Raw genomic sequence first — 23,082 nt, 5'->3', positions numbered from 1 at the left:
CTTTACGAGGGATGGAATTACCTCATGCGTTTGAGATAATGCAACAGTGCACTAAGCGTGAACTTCCTTGTTTGAACTCTTGGCAGGTTAATCGTCACATGGTGATGGTACGATGTGAAAATCACACCCACCTTCACCTTCCTGGAAAACTGGGACGCAACGGCACAATTCATACTTGCTGGTCTCTTAGTCATTTATTTTTCTCACAGTTTAAAAGGCTGTGTAACCTTATGCACAAGGAAGTTTCCCAAGGCCTGAGTTGTCACGAGCCACAGTCATGCGATGTCGACGGGACTGCCCAGAGAATAATTGTACCAGTACTGCAATACTCAGCAGTGACGCAGTAGTGGATGATGCAACAGCAGAAGAGGACTTCCTACTAATTTCACTCAGGTTGGCTCATTAACTCACCGACTGGTCTCGGGAGTCAGGGTTGATGTTTTATGGCTTTGATGAAAAGTGAATACCTGGGTCACCGAACAGCCATAAAGGTTGTGCAAGCCAGCCCACGCTTGCTGTCTCAGCAGTTAATCACACAGAAAGAAGGCCGCGGGCAGTAAACCAACACCGCGCTGCAAGGAGGGAGCGGCCGCAGGAGGGTTTGTATTTGATATGGATATGATGCACAGGCTCGTAATTGTAATGAGTGCGATACTTGAGTGGGCAGAGTTGATCAACGGGTTTGAAAAAAAAAAGAGAGAGAGAGAGAGAAAGAAGGAAATCCCTTTTCTGTTGCGGTTTATTGCAAATTTGAAGCGGCGGTAAAACAGGCAGGAAGAAAAACACAGGGATAAAAGCCTGGAAGAGGAGAGAGTACAAAAGGCTTGGAAACTAATTTAAAAAAAGTCTTCTTTTTTCTCAGAATGAACAATATGCTGGTGATTCTAAGCGACGGTGGGTCAGTTTTGAAACTTTAATTGAAAATATCGCACCATGAGTGATCATTTCTTGAAGGATCAACGTGACAGCACTTAAAAAAAAAAACATTCTTGCTATTCTGTTTGAATTTTTTTTTCTCCTTTGGTATTTTTGCTTTACAAACAACATTTCAAGGCACTGCGGAGGAGCGTGAGACTTGCCTTCTTCATACGTTTCAAGAGTAAAATGAAAAGGTCAATTTAGTTTGTTTTTTGATTTGGTTCTATCTCATGTCACGTCACATTTGTCTGATGACAAAATCAGGTGTTTGGTGGGTTCCCCTGAGAGAAAATGGAACACAACAAAAAGCAGGGGAACCTGACTTCCTCACCATCACTCCTGTGTTGAACAACACTCATGCGTCACCACAGACAAGTGGCCAGTCGAGTCACGCTTCCAATATGATGCAAAACTCACTCCACAGAGGTTTCAGTGTAACAATGATTGTGTGTCCGCTCAATAAAAGCCTCACAACGGAGCAGCGAGATTCCTTCTCCTGCTTGCTTTGCTGGAAATCCCATTGTGATGTCACAAAGGCCACACGTGCTTCATTAATGTTCCACGACGGTCAATTCTTACTGTTTGCAAACAGGTATTAATTACAGAGGTTTTTAATATCACGTTTTGGGGTAGGGGGAGGCAACCTGATCTGGCAACCCTCCAGCTGTACCGTCCTGTCATACGTCCTCCTCTAATCTGTCGGGGCTCCTCAGCCTCTCCCTGTGCCGCTGGATGGCTCGCCATACGCGGCAGAGGACTCCGCCCCTGAGGAAAGCAACAGCGAGACGGACGAGTCAAACAGGGTCCGCTGACGTCTGCTTTGCTTTCTGGTGTTTGGTGTCTTCGGAGTGACGAAAGAACAACAGCGACAGCAGCCTGCGGGGATAAACAGCAGGAAGCTTCTTTCTGCCAGACTCGAGAGGAGCGATACCTTAGACGTAGACAGCGGAGGTCGTCTTTCGTCACGTCATTGAGAACATCAGGCAGTGTGTATTCTTCCAGCACAAACTGCAACACACACACACACACACACACACACACACACACATCAGTGTAGCCGGAGGAGCAGCAGCATCAGAAGCACGCTAAAAGTGTAAACAATAAATTAACCTTGTCGACAGCGTCGGCGTCCGCCCCCTGCTCCTTCAGCCAATCAGTGAGCTGCTTGTCGGGCTCCTGGTCCGCTGGGATGTGGAAGATAGAGGGAGGTGAGAAGTCTGTGTGGGAAGCAATCAGAAATATTCTGCATCACAAATAAAAATAGATTTTGCTGAGCATTTACATATCTTTTTTAATATATTATGGATTTTTTTCCAGACGGACAGTCGGGGTGGGAAAGTGAATTAAGCTTTAACTTTCGATCCCTGATTAACTGATTGTTATTTTCATTTCTTTTATTAATTTTACAGTGTACTTTTATCCCTCCACACCTTTTATTACATTACTTCCCTTTTCAAGCTGCTGTAAATGGGTCCTGGTGTCCTGGAGATCAATAATCTATCTCTCTATCAATGAATCTCTATATCTATCTATCTATCGATCATGTGTGTGTGTGTGTGTGTGTGTGTGTGTTCACCTGCTGGCCTGTGTTTGACTTTGACCAGCTCCATGTCATGTGTTCGCTGCTGCAGCGTCATCTTCAGCACTTGCTGGTATTCCTTCTCTTTCTGCAGCAGCTCCTCCAGCAGCCTGTAGGGGGCAACACAACCACAACAAATGACCTCAAGTGAGCGCAGACTGAGAGAAACGTCTCAGATGTGGTTTGCTGCTGATTCAAAGGGATCTCCTGCGAGTTCAGCAGCCCATTTAAAAACAACTGTAAGGTGAAATCCTGTCTTCATGGTGTGTGTGTGTGTGTGTGTGTGTGTGTGTGTGTGTGTGTGTGTGTGAGAGCACCTGTTGGTTTCCTGCTTGAGGCGTCCGAGCTGCGCGCCCAGCTGATGGTGCGAGCGCTGGTGCTCCTGGGACTGGGCCAGGTGCTGCGTGGTGACAGTGGAGTGCGAGGGGTCGGCCGCTGTGCCCGAGTCATCGGCGTGCGCCACCAGGACGGGGACGAACTCGCCGTCCTCCTCGTCCACCTCGTCCTCCTTCTCGGCTCCCTCGCACTCCGAGGCCGGGCCGAAGTGGCTCTGCAGCTCTGCGCAGGTCACGGGGTCAAGCCGGGACGTTAAAGCGACACCGTGTGGTTTTTCCACCTCAAAATCCTCTTTTCCTTGCACTGAGTGCACCTGTCTGGCCTGATGACTGACTATGGAACTAGTGCCTGCACAGACTAGCCAGGTATGCTCTTGCAAGAGGATGCTGGGCAGGCGACCATAGTTCTATAATTCTCTAACTGGTCAGTCTGATGTGCTGCGTTCATGAGAAGAATGCCATTCTACCTGTCAAATGTCAACGAATCATAAAATAAGACTTTAAACGCTAATTTTAAATCAGAAAAATCTACAGTGTTGCGTTAAGATTATTGACCACTAGAGGGCAGCATTTGTCTGGGTTTTTTCTTTTTTCAAAGCCAAGTTGCGACACTACCTGGGATTAGGATGGTGATGGCGGCCTGGACAGCTCGTCGGATGATGTTATCCATTGCAAACATCCAGTGGGGTTTAATATGATGGTTCCTCAACACTTTGTTCACCTGGAAAAAAACAACGTCAAAAAAAAAAAAAGGTTGATGGTAGAACAACCAGATGAAAGCGGGTGGAAACAGCGCATCTGTGCGGGCTGACCGAGTCCTGGAAGCCGAACAGCACCAGCTGGATCTGGTTGATGTAGGTGGAGTCAAAGTCCAGGTCCAGCTTGAGCTTGGAGATGGTGGCGGCCATCACGCGCCTCTCTGGCGAGTGGATGAAGTCGCGGAGGATGCAGATGATCTGCTTGATGTGCTCCACGGAGAGCTGCAGCTCCTCGCTGCCCTGCAAACACGCCGCACTCAGCTTGAGGGAGCCGTGGCGGCGGCGCACGCTTGACGCTGGGCACGCACCTGGATGTAGTTCTCCTTCAGGTTGGAGATGACCTTGGCCTGGTCCTCGTTCAGCACCTTGAACAGGATGGACCGCCGCTCGCTGTCTTTCTTCAGCATGAACAGGCCGCTGTCCCTGTCCTCGGGGGAGGCCGGGGTGCTGCGGTCGTCCGAAGCCGAGCTCTCGTCGGGAACACTGCGACACACACACACACGCACACACACGCACACACACACACACACACTCAGCAGAGGCCTGGCTGCAGCCGCTGATTTACAGTTTATTTACAGATGCAATCCTCTCCTGGCTACTGTGTGTGCACAGCAGAGTGCAGCGGCACCGTGACTCAGCACTGCAGCCGAGTGGATGTATATACGTATGCACGCGCACACACACACAGCGAAATGCAGATGGGTGTGGATGCCAACTGGTGTGTGTGTGTGTGTGTGTGCGCGAGTGCGAGTGTGTGTGTGCGTGTGTTCAGCCAAGCAGCCGTAAACTCATAAAATTAGCCCAGCTCATTATACAAGTGCAGTAAAAGGCAGAGCAGCGTGAGCACAATGACACCACCTGCCAGACAAAACTGCACACAATCCTCTTTGCGTGATTTTAGTGGGATTGTCTGCAGCAAATTTGGGAGAATCTCACAGCAACTAAGGAGGGAAATTGCGATGCTGCAGTGTCAAACCCTAAAACCGTGTAGCCGCTTTTTTCCCTATTAATTCTAATGGTGGCTTTTAAACTCTGATTGTGTATGTGTGGAGTGCAAAAAGCAAGTGAAAAAGGAATGCACTCTTGCTCTGTCGCGCAGCTCCGTGCAGACCTCAGGTAGTTGGAGTTGGGCGGCTTCAGCAGATTCTCCGAGCCCGAACTCTTCTTCTTCTGGAAAAAGACGTCGTGCTTGGAGTCGCAGTCCGGGCTGACGGAGCCTTGTTCGCTGCTGGTGCTGCCGATGGCTTCGCACTGCAGCTGCACCGGCAGGGAAACGCTCTGCGTGTTGTCTGCAAATTAAAAGAACAAAAAAAAAAAAAAAGAGGAAGCGAATAAGTCAAAGATTTGGATAGAGAAACACACACGCCGTTACCGTCCACGACTGTCGGCGCTACCTGGCGATTTGAAGGCGATCTTGCTCTTCTTGCCCTTGGTGTTGTGCCTGACAAACGTGTCCCTAAGGAGGTCCGAGGCGATGGCCCGTCTGTGGGGGTCCGGTTCGAAGCAGCGCAGGATGAACAACTTGGCGTCCACTGACAGCGACTCGGGCACCTCGGGGTGAATCTTGAACATGCCGACCTGCCAACGGAAACAAGGTGTGAACCAGAAATACAGAGCGCACCTGAGAGCCAGCGAGACTGGGACTCGCTGGGTTCCTACCTTGAACATGGCCGCCTGCGGTTCTCCCAGTTCGTGGAACGGCGGTTTGCCAGTGGCCATTTCTATGATGGTGCATCCCAGGGACCAGATGTCGGCCGGGGCTCCGTACCCCCGGGGGCCCTTGTCGATGATTTCTGGAGCCATGTACTGCAGAGTCCCTGCCAGAGGTGAGGCGGACCGCACCATCAGTGGAGTTTCAAATATTTTAATGGGAAAGTGTGGAGGCGGCGCAGCCGCCCACTCTGTCACCAGCGGACCAAATTAGAGCCGATAATGAACCAACATTGTATTTTTGTAAAACGTATATTTCAGTCGTCACTTGCCACTTATTATATTCTTCTTCTTTTTTCTACACTTCCTTTATTCCTCACACGCACGATCACGTCAGGTTCTGCCACATCAGAACCCGGCATCGTGTCACGTGACAAATAAAACCTTTTTAAAGCTGGGACTCAAACCCGCCCGCGGGAGTCAACACATGTCTCAGCAGAGCTCAGTCGCACTCAGAATGCTGGATGAACTCCCGAGGACCAGGAAGTGAGCAGCAGCGTGTCTGCTCTGCTCTCGGCATTCGTCCGTTGCCCTAACAGCTCCTGCAAGGCGCGTGACAGAGAGAGCCATAAAATAGAGATGGGGGGGGGGAGGGGCAACATGCACACACACCTGCTAATGAAAGACAAACAGTCTGCTTGATTAGCTAATCTGGTGGCATAGCTGACCTGCTGCCAGCGGAGGACGAGGCCAGATGGCTGATAAAAGTGAAATTCAAGATGCACTTGTCTGCCAGCCAGAGTGTCCCTGCTCTGCCGACAGCGGCCTCCCCTTGACATTTCTGAGGACGGTCAGAATGACGAGCGCGCCAGGCAGCATTTTCAGCGTGTGCGTGCGGAAGGGAAGGTTTCACCTGTGAAAGTCTCCGTGCAGGGGTTGACGCCTGCCAAGCGTTTGGACGTCCCAAAATCAGAGATCTTCAGGACGCCGCTGTAGGTGTTGACCAGCACGTTGTCCCCCTGGTGGACAGAGACGAGAAGGGCTGTTTGACATGTTGTTGAGTGCATTTGAGTTGGCAGAGGTTGAAAAAAAAACAAAATTAAATTTTGTTTTTCCTCACAATTTAAAAATGTTTGCGGTCAGTCTTCATTAAGTTCACTTTTTAAAGCTCAAATACCTCAGGAGTTGTCGGCGGGAGATGAAGTTAATGCAATTGCTTCTGGTGGCAAGTAAAGAGACCATGACCACGTGATGGCGAGCTCAGACCCCACCTACTCTAGATGACTGGTTTGGAACCATTCTAGAGGTATTTAGGATGGAAAGATTCACCTTCCAACTGAGAATCCAACAGGACAAATTTGACCAAATCTGGAACAAATGGATTTTATTTTTAACCCTCGTGAGAGCAGATTTTTATGATACTTACTGGTACTACTTTTCTTTTTTCTTTTCAATTTACTGATTTCATTTCTGTATGGTTATTATGAATGTTTTTGCAGTAGTGACAGCGGGTGACCCTCAGGTTCTTATTCATTTGTTCACCGTTCTTGTGAACTGTTTGACTCATAATTAAGTTGTATCAAAGTTCCGCTGTTGTCGCAACATTGTTTTTTCTTAACCGTCGCTGATCAGCGCTACAGACGTCATCATTCTTCTGTTTGACAGAAACAACTCTGACTGGTCCAGCCAGATTTGGCCTGCTTCCTCACCTTGATGTCCCGGTGCACAATCTGGTTCTCGTGCAGGTAGCGCAGCCCCTCCAGGATCTGTCTGGTGTAAAAGATGATGGTGGCCTCCTTCAGCGGGCCCCATTTGGACCGCAGCAGCGCCGAAAGGCTTCCTGGGGAGAGGCGGAGCCACAATGAAAACCAAACTCTGTGACTCTGAATTCTGTCCATCCACTTTTTTTCTCACAACACACACCCCCAGGCACTTGCTCCATGAAGATTTTGATGTAACCGTCCTCAGAAACGGAGCCCAGGTACTGGACGATGTTCCTGTGCTTGAGGTACTTGTGGAGGGCGATCTCCTCGTGCAGCGGCTGCGAGTACCTGAGAAGAAGAAAGAGAAGAGCGGCACAAGTGAAACACTGTCGACAGAGTCGGACAGCATCCTGCTCTCCTGCTTCCAGACCTCCTCCACCCACCTGCTGTCTCTCTCGGGGATTTCTTTGATGGCGATCCTGACCTGGTTGCTGAGGTCCCTCCCAGCGTACACCACACCGTAGGTGCCCCGGCCCAACACCACCCGGTCGCCCGTCTCGTTGGTGTCGTACTCATACTGAGGCACAAACAAAAAACAGATTCCAAAAGGAGGAATGAAGTAATAAGTGGGGTGGGATGATGTTCCCAGAAAGGTGCCGACTGACCTCCAGCGTGTCTCCGTCTCCTTCGCCCTCCAGCTCCACAGAGTTCCCTGTGCCATCAGAGATCATTTCCTTTACCTTGGAGCAAAACCTGACAGAAACATTTCCAGCATTATTTCAGGGCTACCGTGATACATCTTAAGACACAATAGACCTTTTTTTCAATTAAAAAAATAAAAAATAGAAGACTTGCAGAGGCAGGTGCCATGAATCAGTTTTACTCTGGTTCTGTTTTGTTCAGTCCACCTGAAAACAGGCAGCAAGATGTTTGCTGACGTCTGTATCAGGTGGACTTCGGTTTCAGTGTGATCAGAAATACCCACCATCACCCGATGGCTTCTTGCCCAGGTGGCTGCTCGGAGGTAGGGGTGAAGAAAAAAAAAGGTCTATTGCTCACACATGCTCTTCAAACACAAACACACACCTACAAAGACACTTCTAGAGGTGTTTCCTCACCGACCGCACTGCTCCTCGGTGGAGAAGTAGATCTGGAAGTCGTCCGAGTTGTCGTGGACGTACAGGAAACAGCAGCGCTCGTCAAACTTGCTGATGCTTCAGTCACAAGAGGAGAAGATGAGTGATTAGAAGTGGCGTTTATTGTCTAGATAGATTTGAAATGAAAAAAACATGTTTTCATCATTATATGCGGAGATCAATGACAATTCACATTCACTTCATACCTGATTCCTTTGATGGACGTGGCAGTGAAGTTCCACTCGTGTATTCCTTTCTGTTTAGTGTAAACACTCAATCAAACTGTGAAAAAGCCTCTGCCTCCAAGCAACGAATCCATTAAGAAATATGATCATTCAAGATTCTATGTTATTTCATTCAAAAAAAAAAAAAAAAAGGAATAGTAGTGTGAACAACATTGACCAGTTTTATCAGACTATAACAAGGTGTGAAATCTAATTAAGGGCGGTTCTTACAGTCTCAGCTGGGGAAACGTGCCAGATGGAGACATTTTTCTCCTCGGCCTCATTGTTAATGGAGACGTAGGAGGGCTGGTAAACTTTAGTTGGCTCCAGAATCAACACCTGCAACACAGGGAGAGAAAGTGGCCAAGTGATCAAGACGCTCACTCCCACCAAGCGCTCACACTTGTTGGAGTGCACGTGGACGAGCGAGCGCACCGGGAAGCGCAGGCGGTTGGTGGTTCCCTGGGTGGCCTCCACGATAATGTCCATCCAGAAGTTGAGTTTCTCCCGAAGGGGAGAATGTTCCACCGTCTGCTTCTTAAACCTCTGGATCAGGTGCAGATTCTGCACAACGGATCGCAAGTACCTGAGGGAGAGGACCGTTCAAAAGCAGAGAGACATTTCTTTCTGCATTTCTGTGCAAACAAATGCATTTCTTCTACCAAAGACTGTGCAGAAAATTAATGGTTTTGGTGTACCAGAGCGGCGGCTTGAGTTTGAAGAGCTTCTCTGCTGCTTGGGTGGCTTTCGGGATGTCGTTAGCGAGCATGCTAACGGTGAAGAACTGGCCCACGTCCCAGTAATTATTCATTTTCTCCAGGGATCCTTTTCGTCCCAGGAGACTGTTCAGCCTTACGCCTGAAACATGAGATTAAAGGAATGTAAACTGTTTAAAAATACACATCATCGCTGTCAACACACAGTTACTTTCAAATCATCACCACGGTGGGTGAGAGGTGTCGGGATCGTGTTACCTATTTTCCTGAGTTCAATGGAGCTCTCAAACTGCTGACCAGCGACTATGAGGAGGACGGCCAGGTTGATGCCAGAGTAGAGTGTTGGCTGCAGCTCAAAACCCTTCCTGTACCTGGGGATGGGATGGGATGAAGAGGCAGGGCTTACATGGCTTTGATAGCGTTTGGATTCTCCGCCTTGAGCAGCTTGAAGAAGGAAAACCACGAGGTACGATGAAGAGATGGAGTGCAGACTCACCACTGTATGGCGTTGTCCCTGTTTTTGGTGTCTTTGCAGTCCGAGTCGAGGAAGATGTCCTTATATATTCGTCCACAGAGGCAGAACATGTCTGGTGCAGGATGTTCACATGACTGCAGAACCTGCAGCATCACTCTGAGGGCCTGTTCCCTGTCTCCAGGACTGTTCCTCCTGTGCACAAACACACACACAATTCTAAATATTACTTCATTACCTACCTTTATACATTATACAATATTTCTGGTCAGGAAGCTTTCACTGCCACTGCTCAGGGTTTAATTAATCAGAAATGGATTAACATACATTATAAGGTGCTATACATTTCATTTTATTCAAGCTGCGGCTGAAGCGAAACTGTGACCTCTTTCTTTGTTATGTTACACTCGTAATGCATTTGTCCAACGTCTGCACCTGTTGAGGGCGAAGGCAAAGTGGAACTGGATCATCGGCTGCGTGGCCAGATCACAAGTGGGCAACATCTCCAGAGTCTGCACCAGCTTCACCATGGCATCATAGTCCTGTTTGTCAAACACAAGCACAGTCTTCATGGATGCAGACTTGGCCTCATAATAGACCCAAACCTTCACTGTATGCATCGCTGCTGTCGTCTCTCAGCACCTGTATGTCTCTGTATGAAAACAGCAGGTTCATGACGATGTCCTGGGTCAGGACCTCCGTGTTGTCGATTCGCAGTTTAATCCTGGACAACTCTTTGGCCAACTCCTCCCCCTGGTACTTCTCTCTGGCCTTCCTGATGTCATTTAGTAGAGTGTCCTTGAAGGACGCACTGCAAAAAAACAAATAATCGACAAATTACAGAGTAATACATTTTATCAAATACTAATTCTCTCGTCCATACACTCACCAGGATGTAACATGGATGTCCTTGAGCAGGCTGGTGAAGCGGTCCGTAAGTGGGACACACAGCGGCCCCAGCAGATTGTCCCAGTTGGGCTGCATGTACTCACTGGCTCTGCGCTGGGCGTCGCTCTCGCAGCACATATACTCATGGTTAGGAGTCACGATGTAGGGGATGAAGTAGTAGCTACCACTGGAAGCCTGGAAAAGGAAAAGAAAATTGTGTTTTCAAAATGCAAAACACTCAAATGTTGAACAAACAGATGGAAACGTGCTAGAGGGATAAAGGTGCAAAGTGGGGAAAGACAAAAAAAGGCTGGAAGAGATGGAGGGATTTCAGGAGGAGCCTAATTACTTTACAAGAAAATGGCAACCGCGTGCATGACACACATCATTTCAGTTTAGTTGTGATTATTTTCATACCCCAAAGAAAGACGTTCAACATTAGCGCAGCCTGCAAGGTCACGTCTACTTTACCTCCACTTTAGTTCCATTTCTCAACTGCACAGCACAGCAAAAAAAGTTGTATTTTCACATTGAGAAACCACAAAAAGCTGCAAATTTTGGATTATTTTTTTTTGCCATCAGCAAACCTGGAATTAGTGGTCTGCATTGCATCTCCAACCTGTCATCTGTGATTACTGCGATCAAGACGAGCATGTGATCAAGTCTTCCTGCATGCCCCGGCGCAGCCTGATACCTACTTTGTTGCGCAGCCCAGATCCTCTGTACTCTGGTGGTAACTGAACCCATGGAAAGCCCAGTGTGGGAGACCGAGCCGCCTTCTCCAGACACACACACATTCAAGTTCAAACATTAACAAGCTGTAGGCAAAGTGCAAATCTGCTTGTGCAGCAGGATGTGACAGAAACCCTTTGTGTGTGTATGTGTGTGTATGCATTTTTTTTTTTTTTTTGCACTAATGTATGTTTAAAGAGTGGAGGCAGCAGAAGTAGGATTGCATTTGTGAGCAAAAGGACAAACAACACTTGTCAAGAATGTTTTTCCAAAAATAGCCCAAGACACTGGGCGCGTGTAAATCACTCTTACAACCACCTACACACTGACACATACACACACACACACACACACAGACACACACACTTACTGTGTTTTTTTGAGCAACCATGTCCTGTGAGGGAGACACAACAGAAAAAAAAAGAGACTTCAAGCCCACACACTTTTCATTGGCGCATTCTTGTGTTGCGCTGCCCCACAACTACTTCAGCTGTTTCCAATGGCAAAGGCGCCGCGGGACAAACTGTACTCCACACAAACACACAAACAGCAGCATGCGGGCAACACTAACGCAACTCTATTAATAACTTGGCAGATGGCTTATTCTGTGGCATCCGCGTGATACCTTCAGTGACTGGGCCGTGTCGGGGTCGGTGTCGTGGTACAGGATGACGTTGTTGGCCATGTCGAAGCTCTCCCGCACGCCCAGGTGGTAAAACAGGGAGGGCTGTCGGCCCACGTCACTCATGTCAACAACTGCAATGTCTGCAAGGGAAGACAAGAGCATGGTAATTCAGAGCAAAGGTTTTAATAGGCGGAACTACTTTGCATTTATGATTCTGCAGCGGTTTGCATTCTGTTAAAAAAAAATAAATAAATAAAAATGTTTTAGATTTGCAGGCAAAAAGACAGAATGCCAGTGACTCACAAACGATAAGGCAGTGCAAAGGGAAGGGAAGCAACAAACGACCACATTCCCAACAGAGTGCAGTTTCACTTCATAAACTTCTGATTCTTCACACATAAAAGTAGAGCAGCTGTTCAGTACAACCAAGTCGTTGTCTGACTCATGTTTATGACAAGGCTCTCTTCTCTATGAACGACCACATTGCTGTCACATCGGTTTTATGCACGACCATAATGTTGGAAATAAACGACTGAAATTACGCATTAAAAACCATGCACACATCTTTGGATTTGTAGGGACTTGTCCACAACAAACTCTAATCATAAGGAATGACATAGACCCGACGTAAAAATCTAACAATAAGTCAGATGGGCACTGCAAAGTACAAAGTGAATGGCAGCGGTCAAGCCAGAGCACTTAGAAGAACTGGATTCAAAAGTTCCTGGAGAATACTGATTGCATGAATGTGCACACATCCGTCCCGTTGCACAACAACCGTGCAACTTTCGCACGCATGCAAAAGCAAAAAAGAAAAAAGAAAAAAAAAAAAAGAAGAAAAAAATTAGCGTACAAACAGGCGGCCACCGACCTGCATCGTAGAAGCTGTCCAGCACCGACGTCTCGCCAAAGTCCAGGCGGCCGAAGGTGACGGTGGTGAGCAGCGCGCTCTCGGCGTCGCAGGCCCGCTGGAGACACTGCAGCGCCCCGGACTCCGGGCTGCTGGCCATCACCGCCTTCAGTCCGTCGTTCAGGACGTACACGGCCCGCAGCGACCGCTGCTTGGCGGTCGGGCTGGGGCTGGACACGTCGCCCCGGTCCCGCTCCCGCTCCACCAGGCACCCTCCGGCCGAGTGCTCGCCTCCCATGTCGGCGACCTGCGTGATCTGGCCCGCGTCCATAGCGGGAGTGTCGGTGCTTCACGCCCTGCCTGCCTGCCTGCCCGCCCGGCTGCCTGCCCCCGGTCACTTTGCACCACTCCTTCCCGTTACTTCCTTTATCCTGGCTGCCCCCACCCCCCTCGCCGTTGCCCCATCCGTCGGCTACCTGTCGCCCAGGGATTTGTTCCCCGGCCCTCGCCGCCTCATTAACCCGCATCATCTGCTCATCAACGCGCACCAGGACGTCGCCCGCTGCAGCCAAACTGGACCCGGCCAGATCCTCCAGCGGGGGAGGAGGAGGAGGTGGTGGAGGAGGTCTAGCTAGTGGTGGATACAGAAGCATCCGGGAAGCTGATGGAGGCTCAAGTTTTACACAAGCACGACTTTGCACCGAACACGCCCTTTGCACAGCACCGCAGTTATTCCCAGAGGAGCCCGCTTCCGTGTTCTGTTCGCAGCCAGACAAGGCGCCGCTGGCGACCCCGGGGTGTTCCTGAGCACAACTTCACACGCACCTGATGCTAATTGGATGGTGACACACCTGTAGGCGCAGCAGACACATCAAGACTAGCACAGTTGTACAGTTCAAGGGAATAACAGGTCACCATTTTCTGACAGAGAGCTGAACCTCAGTAGTGGAGCTCAAGGCTAAAAACAAAACCATCTGAGGAACGGCCCTAGTAGGGCAGTAGGTGTTGCATCAGTTGGCATCAGTCACAGTTTACTGTGATGTAAACGATGTTTAAATTTAAATTATATTTTCATTATCGCCCTCTCATATTTCCTGAAAACAAACAAAAGACAATAAACTTGGAGCTGAAGAGCGGCGAAGCTATGCGATGTGCACATAGCAATTAAGCTAGCAAAGGAGGAAGCCGTGAAGTGAATCTTTACATTATTTTCTGTCGTAAAGCAACCAAGTCAAATCTACGTCGATAACTATAAAATAAAATAAAAAAGACATACATTGCCTTATAGAGTTATCGAAAGTTTGTCATTAAGGTATTCGTCAATATTATCAAAGTATTGGCTGGTGGATAATATTACTACTAGCAGAAGTTCTTCACAAAAAAAAAAAAAAAAAAAGATGTTCACAAACCGCTCTCTGGACTTGGGGTGCATTCTACAAGTCTGTACTGCAAGGGACCAGTAGAGGGCGCCAAACCCAAAGCGCTCTAACAATCTGCAGTTTGCCCGAACTCAAAGAAAAGAAATCAATTCACAACACAAAATAAAACAGGCAGGCGACGGATGGCAAAATGTAACCAGTGAAACGATAACTGGACCGAATCAGAAACAACGAGTGGGATAATCCTGACAGTAATGTTGCTGATCATTTGAAGTGAATTAAGCTGCTTTTCATACTGTGGTACCTCACATTTTTATCTCTGCCATACAGTAGAAAAAAGAATCACACAAAGTAGCGTAATATTATCTTTATTATTCAGAAATATAAAAGTATATATTCATCATCATCCTGGAGACAAGGACCAAGTCAAGAAAAGAACTTGTAGCCTCAGTTGTAACAGTTTTCTTAAAATAAAAGAAAGAAAGAAAAGACTTTACAGTCAAGAGCAGGAAGGCCACAGTGACAGGATGCCATAGATTTTGTGTACATACTGTTTCAGGAAGGGAGGCCGTCCATGCTTTCATACAGACATGCACACATACACGCACACCTTTTTTATCCTCCATCGACAACATTCCTCAAACCTTTCTCTGAACTTTACCCTTGTTGACTAAGAAAGAGAACAGCCCCAAAACATCTAGTGGTTCCTTTTATTGTCATTGTTTTTTTTTTCCTGTGGAATGTGGTGTGTGACCGGCACAGTTGCTTTGGAGAGCAAAAAGCAAAACAAGATTTAAAAAATAAAGGCCATAATATATACATACATGACATCAACTCTTGGTGCATTAGATTTTCATATACACTAAAGTATTACAAGAATTTATTTTTTCTTTAATGATAAATTGCTAAATAAGGAAGTCATTTATTTTTAAAGTCAATTAAATAATTTTACAGTACTCAGTTTTCCCTCTACTGCAGGATGTGATAATTAAAGCGGGTCGGTTCACAGGAGACGTAATCCAGACCTAAAGATTGGGAAAAAAAAGATAGTACAGGTCTTGTGCTTTGTCAAGCATTTTCCAGCCACGAGTAGTGACTCTTGTTATCACATATTCTCCAGTCCGTATTTATACAGATGTGATATAAATAAACTGAGATATAGCAACTCATTAATAATAATTTTTCATTGTGCTTTAAGGTTGATTAAGTTAGCGGCGCTGCTTGGAGAGCCGTTGCCAAACCTTTAGGATTTCTGCAAAGCAAGAAAAATAGAAGTGCTGCTTTCGCACATTAGTGGTTTTTACCATTTGGTCAAAAACACAGCTGAAGGAAAAAAAATGAAGAATCTGAATGTGCTTCTCTTCCAACAAGAGGAATATCTGATAACAAGTTCAAAACGTTCAAAAAGAGCGAGGGGGGGGGGGGAAGCTCCTGAAAACGTGAGGGGTAGTGCTGTTGTGGACCAGACACCTGCAGTGTAGCATAAGTACACAAAACACTGGACTCGTGTCATTGGTGTAAACCTAATGTTGATAATGCACCCTCACAGTCAATTTTAATTTCAATCTCTCTCCTACTGGCACACTTTGCAAAAAAAAACAAAAAACGTTCCCGTTTGGGAGGTCCAACACTTCGTTCTCCAGGCGGACAGAAGAAAATAACGCACTCACGCACAGAGAAGAGACCGAGGCCTCAAGAGTGTTCACACAACGGCACAGTCTGAATCAACCGGGCTACAAAGTTCTCTCTTCTTTTTTTTTAGACTTTTGAAGAAAAAAAAAATAAAGATTAAGTACCAGAGAGGTTTTGCCACAGTTGCTGCTGCACCCTGTTGTTCAGTTGGTACTGGTGGCAAAGTCAGGCTTGCACAGAAATCGCAGTAAACTTAACGATGAAAGAAAGTTGAAAAGAAAAGAGAAAAGGACACAGAGGATAAGGCGGAGTCGGAGGGGACGCTTGATCTCACGCTGACGATCGTTTGGCACAGCAGACTCTTCCTTTGGCTGGCGAGACTCGGGGGGGCCGACGCTGGGAATGTGCAGGTGATCATTTCGACAGGCTCTTCTTTATGTGCTCCACTTCCATCTGGCCACACGAGAGAACACGTTCAATTGTTTTCTTTCTGTACTACTGAAACAAAATCTTCTGAAAAACACACGCGAACCCACCTGTAAACTGATACGGATCCTCTTCTCGTCCTCCAGTGCGTTGTTCAGCAGCTTCATCTCCTGCCTGTCAGGATAAATCAAGCGAGCCGACATCATCGGTCGAACCAGGACCAAAAACCACAAACCAACACCTGGCTGTGCCGGCCGTGCTCTCTACCTGTGCTGGCTCTTCAGCAGCTCCACGGAGGTCCTCAGGTCTCGTAGCTGGTTCTTCAGTTCCTCCAGCGTCACCGGGGTCAGAGGTGAGTGGCGCAGCTCGGGGGAGGGGCTTAGCCCCGAAGAGGAAGACGGCGAGGTGGGGCGATGACTGGTAGTGGGCGGGACCAGGACGGATGGCTTGTTGAGTGGCGCTCTGATGTCGGGAGCCTGAGGACAATGGGTCAAAGGTCAGGGGCGTTGAGATTTTACTATTGGTTTCCCACCACAGACAGCGGAGTGTCTCCTCCAAGAGAATGAGACAGCTTGGTTGTCTGATTGAACGCTTTAGGAACTCCATCCTGCCTTCCTATCTATCTATCTATCTATCTATCTATCTATCTATCTATCTATCTATCTATCCATCAAATTAGTCCAAATTAGTGGTTGTTTTTTTTTTATACATATAATAAACCTGCGTATTGCTTTCATGTTCTATCGCTCACAGCAGTCACGACACTTATCAGTGGCATCAGTAATTTGCATCTTGGTTAATCATGCTCAAATATGAAACTATTTCTGTGGAGCACAATCACAATCACAGGCCGGGTCACAGTTGTATCACACCAGCCAACAGGAGATCCACCTTCTTACAATAATAATTAACATGGAAGAAAAAAGATGCTCTGCCCTCTGCTGGACGGCAGGAGTCGGTGCAAGGTGTCTTACGGGTCCATGCGGTATTCCTCCTTTTCTCAGCGAGGTCTCTTCAGCTCTGGGGACAGAGTGCGGCTCTTCCTTTCCTTTGTCTTTGCCGGCAGACAAGTCCAGGTCCAAGCTGGACAGCTGGGACTGCAGAGGAGACAACGACAGACGACACACACGATGAGAACTTTGACCCTTGACCCGTGACAGGCTGCTGACCGATTCAAACTCACTGGTGTGATGATCTGCGAGCGAGGCCGGCGGTCGGTGACTCGCGGCCGCGACACCGTCGGATGACTCAGCTTCTCCGTCGACAAGACGACGGCATCCAGGTCAACGTCTGCGGATGACAGCCGCAGTTTAAAAAAAAATGAAACTCAAACTCCAGCAGGCAGCGTTTCACTCGACAGAGACAGAGAGGAGTGAAGTGAGCTCGCCGCCAGCCACCGAAGCCACGCGTCTTCATTTCAAACTCACCGCCGTCGTGTGACCTGTCAAGGGCAGAATCTGATGTGAAGGAACCAGCCTCAGACTTAGGGCTGTCACACCTGGGCAGGTAGACCATACAACACTGTCAAGCCTCAGACTTCAGCAATACAACACGTGAGCTTTCCCGCCCCCACATAAAAAGAAACAAGCTTGTCGGTGTGGGTGTACTGACGCCAGGGAGGGAGGCCTGTCGGGGCGCCGCGGGGGGAGGGAGAAAGGGGAGGAGCTTGTCTTTGAGGGAGGGGGTTTCTTGGGAAGGACAGACGGGAGGGACGGCTTGGGGATGTCTGCAGGCCTCACATCGTCACCTTCAGAGGGGAAGAAAAATCAAGAAAAAACTCAAATGCTCAGAATACGAACATTCTGATGATACAACTGGTGAGAGAAATGTTGGTAGAATACACACACACACACACACACACACACACACACACACACACACACACACACACGCATGCACGCACATATCAGAGGAAACATTCTGCAGAAACTGAAAGAGGCAGGGAAAGAAAAAAATCAGCAAGCAGAGACGCGTAGCAAAAGCTTCTGCCAGTGTTGCAGATTTTGTAGCGGATTGTTTCACAGTTAAATTAAACGCACACAAAAATCATCATCGAAATTCTACAGCCATTCTACAGGAACATTTGATTTACTTTACGTTTGTTAAAACTGTCTCCCCCCCCCCCCCCCAAAACTGGCTCCCACCAATTCACTGCACAAACGAATGCAAGTCTGAGAACAACTCTTTTAACTTGTGACATCCCTGTTAAACCCTTAAAAACATCCCCATCTTAAGAACTCAGCGAGTGCTGCAAAACAAATGAATAATTAAGTGCGCACAGATAAGAGCTTGGTCCTTTATACTTAATTAATTATGCATGTTAATGAAGCATCTGGCTGAGCAGATTAGCAGAAGGGAAGTCGCAAGAGCTGCAGGCTATAAAAAAATAAAAGCGGGCCGGAGCTGCTGGTGAAGATACCTCGGTCCTGGTCTCGCTGCGGCAGGTGTTCGGGTCGCTCAGGAGGAACCTTCTTCACTTCAGGTTTTCTATCTACAGGTGAGGGTTCACAGTGTTTGTGTGCTCTGTTGTGTCTGGGACGTGAAGGTGCGACGGTGAAGACTGAACAGTACCTGGGGTGGGCTTGGCTGAAGGCGCGCTGGGAGGCGGCGGCTTCTTTGGTCTCTGCAGACACAAAGCAACGCTTTCTTTGTCAGCGGGAAACGATTTTCTTTCTTTTCTTCTTTTAAAACAAGTCAACAAATGATAGGAAGTCACCTCCTTCTCCACTTCAAAGAGCTTCACAAAGTTGTCGGGGAAGACGCCTTGCCGCCCGCCGATCTCACCCATCCACCAGCCGGCGTCCGCACACTCCTGCAAACACAACACGGCAACGGTGACTGGAATTCTGGGCGACGACACACGACGACCGGGTGAATCGGTCCGAGGACAAACTGGAAGACGAGGCGCACGTCGCCGCTGACCTTCGTGATGATGTTGATGATTTCGCCCTCTTTCAGCGTCAGCTCGTCTTCATTTTGCGCCTCGTACGCGAAGAGCACTTTGCACAGCTCCCGTCCTGACACACAAATTCAAAAAGGCCATCAAACAATCCGACCAGCGCACTTCCCTTTACAAGTGCCGTCTCGCTCATTCATTTAGCCATATTTTAATAGGTCACGGCATTTGCTTGCTAGTCAGACAAAACCAGGAAGTGTCTGAAGAAGTGAAGAATAAACCCAGGAAGTAACTGGAAGTATGGGTGAGGTTAATGTATGTGGTGCAGTAGACTGACATTTGTAGAAGGTTTTTAATGTTTGAGATCAATCAAACTGCCGGTCGATCCTACAAAAAAACAACAGGAGGAAGCAAGTTCTCACCTTTGGCTTTACTGTCAGGGTCGCTCTTCATGGTTTCCGTGGAAACGCCTGCTTTTCCCTCATTTGCCTGAATGGAAGGAACGAGAGCCGCTTGCTGTCACGCACTTTGACTTCAGCGCACGCAACGTGGTCCCATCTTTTCATCGACGATTTTACAACGCTTCAGCTAAAAGATATTCATTCTCTCACGACAAACAGACAATGATCACACTGTCCATTTCAACACAGCCAAACTAACACGAGACACACTGACTCACCACAGCGCAAGAAAAAAGAAAAAGAAAACTTCTTGTTTCACTGCATCACGGGTGGACACCGCAGACCATCTTAAAAATAATCCACAAGCCTTTTAAACTCTGCAACTAAAAAGACACAAAAATAAATGAGTCCAGCACCACTAATGACTCCTTCCTGTTTGTCACCTCTTCCACAGCCTCGTTACACTCTGGTCCTCTCACCATAAAGCAACATGAAAGCCTCTCCCTCAGCAGGGCAGGCAGACTAACATCCTCTTGAGCGCACGTGTCTCACTCCAGGCCGGCCCGCCCCAATACCGGCCGGCCCACCGCGGCCTTAAAAGGTGTGCGATTGTCTTCAAATTAAAAGTCAGCGCTTCTTCAACGTGGACAGTGACCACAAATTACATGTCCCATCAATGTGAGTCAGAAGGAGTTCCAAAAATTGTTCAGATGATGGAAAACTGATGAAGTGGGAAGGACATATAATGACTATTTTTCACATATCAAGTTAACGCAATGACTGTTGTTATTTATATGCGACTTTGTGAAAAGTTTGCTCTCTGATGGAGTAACTAACAATTCACTCTCATTGAGGATCCACATGCTGGTCTAAAAAAAGACTGTCCACAGGTCCACAGACTTCTGCTTTTCTGTTTCTCTGTGTGAGGAAACATAGGTTCTATTCAGTCAATCTTTCAGCAGGCCCCCCCCAAAAAAAATCAAAGTTAAACCTTACAAACTGAGCATTGGATAAGCTGAGCAGAAGAGGAAGCCATCAACCTAATAATAAATACACACAAAGAAGCAAAAACCCTGAGAGTGAAACAGAGAGCGAGACAGGAGCGGGAGAGAAAGTTGAGCCCTACCGTCTGATCCTCTGGTTGCAGTTTTTACATAAGCAGCTCCGGCTGCTGCAGCAGCAGACAGTGTGTGTCGGTTTCAGTGCGTGTGTGCGTGCTTTGCGCTAGCGTGTGTGTGTGTGTGTGCGAGCATTAAAACCACTTCCTGTGCTGCAGCGCTGCTAAAACAGAGGAAAAAGGAGGAGCCAAGGTGGGAAACTTCCTTCCTCTGAGCAGCAACAAAACAATAATAATTACGACATCAGTGAGGTAGGAACATTTTGCCGAGTGGGCGTGGCCGCCACTCACCTTGTACCCCTCCGAGTCCACTTCCAGGGAGCGCGGTCTGAGTTTTATGAGCTGGTCTTTAAAGATGTCCCCGAAGCCAAAGCCTCTGATCTGCAAGCAGGTGGGAGAAGTGCAAGTGGGGCAGCGTTAATGCTGAAAAGCCAATGTAAGACGAAAATCACTCTTGCGCAGCATCAGCAAAAGGAAAAAAGAAAAAAAAGGCCGACAGTTGCAGCAGAATGAAATGACAAACACAGTCAGTCAGCCGGTCTGAGTGGGACGGAACTAATCTGCACCCTGTGAGTAGACACAGAGAGCCGCAGAGAGAGAGAGACAGAGTTTGGCTTTAAAGAAGGCAGGAATTTACTGCTACAAGCTGTCATTAATTACCACAGAAGAAGAAGAAGAAGAAGAAGAAGAAGAAGAGAGCCAGAGCTGTCGAGAGGATGAGTGAGGAGGCTGCAACTGTGGCAGTTTCATCAGAAAAAAAGGAGAAGAGAGGGAGAAGGAACGGCTAAATTATTTTCTCTTTGACAAGCATTTTTTTTCTTCACTCCCAACAGTCTTGGGGAAGATGCGACTCCTCCTCTGGGGCAACGTTGTTTTCCGACGTGCCTTTAGCAGAAAGTAGAGAAGCCTTCCGCCTTGCCACACCCAGTGAGGCAGAAACTATCAATGACTAATCGATGTCATCGCCCTCAGGAACTACTGCAGCATATTTTAAGATGTCGCGCACATTGAAAAAAAAAGGAAGAAGAAATCTGTGCAGTGGACTGAAAGAGGTGCTCCATGACTGTGCGGCACACTGTAGGGACTGCAGCCTCCTACACACTTCCTGCCGTAGGCGCATTCGTTCTGTCCTTAATACTGCATCACAGATCAGTGCGTGTGCACGAGCAATCCGAGCACGCCGCCTCCAGAGGTGGCCACACGGGGGCCTGGGATGGGGCGACCAGCGTGAGACGTGATGATGTGTTTGTGTGTTTTGTGTCGCTGCTACTGGGGAGGATTTGAACCAGCGAGCTGAGCTGGTGAGCTTTGGTGAAAAAAACGTAGGCGTCACATTTATTGGCACCGACGCTCTGACGATTTGCAAAAGCAAAGGCGTCTAACTGAGGGGCCGTCGCTCGAGCAACAGTGGAAGTCACCGTGCACGAGTGAGGTGAAGAACTGAGCGCTGAAACTTCAGCCGGGCTCGGGTTACCAAAACTCAAAAGATCTCTGCTTTTGATTTTAAGAGAAGAGAGAAGTCAAGGAAATATTTTCTAATAATAAAAGCCATGCTGTAGAAGAGGCGCGTAGGGCCGATCCTGAAAAAAAATCACCGGCAATGCTCTAAAATGGAGTGTCGACTGATTGAGGACTGTTGAGAGTCAAACTCGGACAAAGGACCTAAAGAAGTTCTCGCTGAAACTTGGTTCCTATCATCTTCTCGGAACTCAAACATCTTCGGTCTCACAGCTTTTTACACATCAACATGCTGAGGAAGTTAGTCAGAAAAAGCGCAGTCCCAACATGGCGAGCAGATGCGGCACAAGTGTGGGGATAAAAGAAAAAGTTGTGGAGGATGGAAAATCCCAGGAAGCAGTAAATGTGGGAAGCGTGGAGTGGACCATTACCTTCTTGGGCTGGATCTCCCCTGAGCCCAGGTCTGAGCGACTGTCTCCTCCGTCGCTCTCGCTGCCTGGACTGCCTTTACCTTCAAACGCACACCACAAAAACCATGTGTTATAACCAAGTCTGACGTGATTCTCATGTCCTGGATGGATGCTGGCGTGAGCACTCACTGGTGCGAGCGCCATGCGACTCCTCCTGAGAGTTGGGCGTGTCCACGGAGGGCGAGTCAGACTCGGCGAGCACCTCTTTGGTAAAGTTGGAGGGGAACATCCCGGTCTTCCCATTCAGAAGCCCCTCCCACCAGCCCTCCTCCACCTAGAAAAGAAAAGGAAATGATGTGTACGAGCACAGACATACAGTGATACAGCGGTGATGTGGCGGATATATTGGCAGAAGGTTTCGATCAAAATGTTATTGTTTGAAATTCCCGCTGAGCTTCTTTCACGAGCATCTCTGCAAGAAAACACACTGTGGTTCCTTCATTCACTGCAGGATCATCAGGCTCAGCTTCACCTCTGCGATGATCTCGATCACATCTCCTATTTTCAGCTCCAGCTCATCTTCGTGCTGAGGGACGTAGCTGAACTCGGCTTTGCACCGCCGCTTGCGGATCTGCTCCCCTGGAGGGCAGAAGGAGAAGAAGGAAATAACAGAGTTCATTTTTTCAAGATTTTGTTTTCCTGCAGCGAATCTTGTCTATCATCTATAACATGCAGGTTTGTAGCAGAGGTCTTGGGAAGGATCACAATATGGAGTTC

The 23,082-nt window shown here is 48.0% G+C and overlaps 2 protein-coding genes across 13 annotated transcripts in view; both read right to left on the bottom strand.

Moving 5' to 3' along the window:
- Positions 1-721: 721 nt before the first annotated feature.
- map3k15 (mitogen-activated protein kinase kinase kinase 15) lies at positions 722-13,960 on the bottom strand. Of its 10 annotated transcripts, none has more exons than XM_076047545.1 (31): positions 13,868-13,960; positions 12,608-13,437; positions 11,737-11,876; positions 11,482-11,505; positions 11,078-11,158; positions 10,381-10,574; positions 10,134-10,302; positions 9,927-10,033; positions 9,516-9,686; positions 9,278-9,390; positions 9,002-9,161; positions 8,739-8,889; positions 8,535-8,642; positions 8,286-8,335; positions 8,062-8,157; positions 7,609-7,696; positions 7,387-7,520; positions 7,164-7,291; positions 6,950-7,080; positions 6,154-6,259; positions 5,250-5,407; positions 4,985-5,168; positions 4,702-4,879; positions 3,899-4,073; positions 3,645-3,830; positions 3,448-3,553; positions 2,815-3,055; positions 2,495-2,607; positions 2,029-2,135; positions 1,850-1,926; positions 1,470-1,683 (listed from the first exon to the last, which is right to left on the bottom strand). In XM_076047545.1, exons 2-31 carry the CDS (start codon positions 12,915-12,917, stop codon positions 1,596-1,598), a joined length of 4,074 nt encoding a protein of 1,357 aa, XP_075903660.1. In that variant the 5' UTR covers positions 12,918-13,437; positions 13,868-13,960; the 3' UTR covers positions 1,470-1,595. The 10 variants fall into 10 exon arrangements, 9 of the variants coding, with proteins under 9 accessions (XP_075903656.1, XP_075903658.1, XP_075903657.1 ...); XM_076047547.1 differs by having other exon boundaries at positions 2,029-2,102; XM_076047546.1 differs by having other exon boundaries at positions 11,078-11,155.
- Positions 13,961-14,317: 357 nt separating this feature from the next.
- Positions 14,318-23,082, bottom strand: part of sh3kbp1 (SH3-domain kinase binding protein 1) — an 18,560-nt gene continuing 9,795 nt past the window's right edge. For 2 of the 3 annotated variants that reach the window (XM_076047363.1, XM_076047362.1), the window contains exons 4-19: positions 22,838-22,944; positions 22,495-22,639; positions 22,327-22,406; positions 20,729-20,818; positions 19,342-19,408; positions 18,946-19,040; positions 18,740-18,835; positions 18,595-18,646; positions 18,443-18,514; positions 17,635-17,770; positions 17,451-17,521; positions 17,207-17,313; positions 16,998-17,120; positions 16,291-16,499; positions 16,134-16,197; positions 14,318-16,050 (exon numbers count right to left, since the gene is read on the bottom strand). In XM_076047363.1, the coding sequence (XP_075903478.1) occupies positions 16,012-16,050; positions 16,134-16,197; positions 16,291-16,499; positions 16,998-17,120; positions 17,207-17,313; positions 17,451-17,521; positions 17,635-17,770; positions 18,443-18,514; positions 18,595-18,646; positions 18,740-18,835; positions 18,946-19,040; positions 19,342-19,408; positions 20,729-20,818; positions 22,327-22,406; positions 22,495-22,639; positions 22,838-22,944 (1,553 nt within the window). In that variant the 3' untranslated portion in view covers positions 14,318-16,011. The remainder of the gene's footprint in view (positions 16,051-16,133; positions 16,198-16,290; positions 16,500-16,997; positions 17,121-17,206; positions 17,314-17,450; positions 17,522-17,634; positions 17,771-18,442; positions 18,515-18,594; positions 18,647-18,739; positions 18,836-18,945; positions 19,041-19,341; positions 19,409-20,728; positions 20,819-22,326; positions 22,407-22,494; positions 22,640-22,837; positions 22,945-23,082) is intronic. The other variant, XM_076047364.1, reaches the window with a different exon arrangement.

The sequence above is a fragment of the Nelusetta ayraudi genome, unplaced genomic scaffold (genome assembly GCF_046127955.1).
Source record: "Nelusetta ayraudi isolate G7.1 ecotype Tasmania unplaced genomic scaffold, CSIRO-AGI_Nayr_v1 ptg000094l, whole genome shotgun sequence".
Taxonomy (NCBI): Eukaryota; Metazoa; Chordata; class Actinopteri; order Tetraodontiformes; family Monacanthidae; genus Nelusetta; species Nelusetta ayraudi.
Note: the sequence above shows the minus strand (reverse complement) of the source record. Positions and strands in the feature narration are given on the sequence as shown.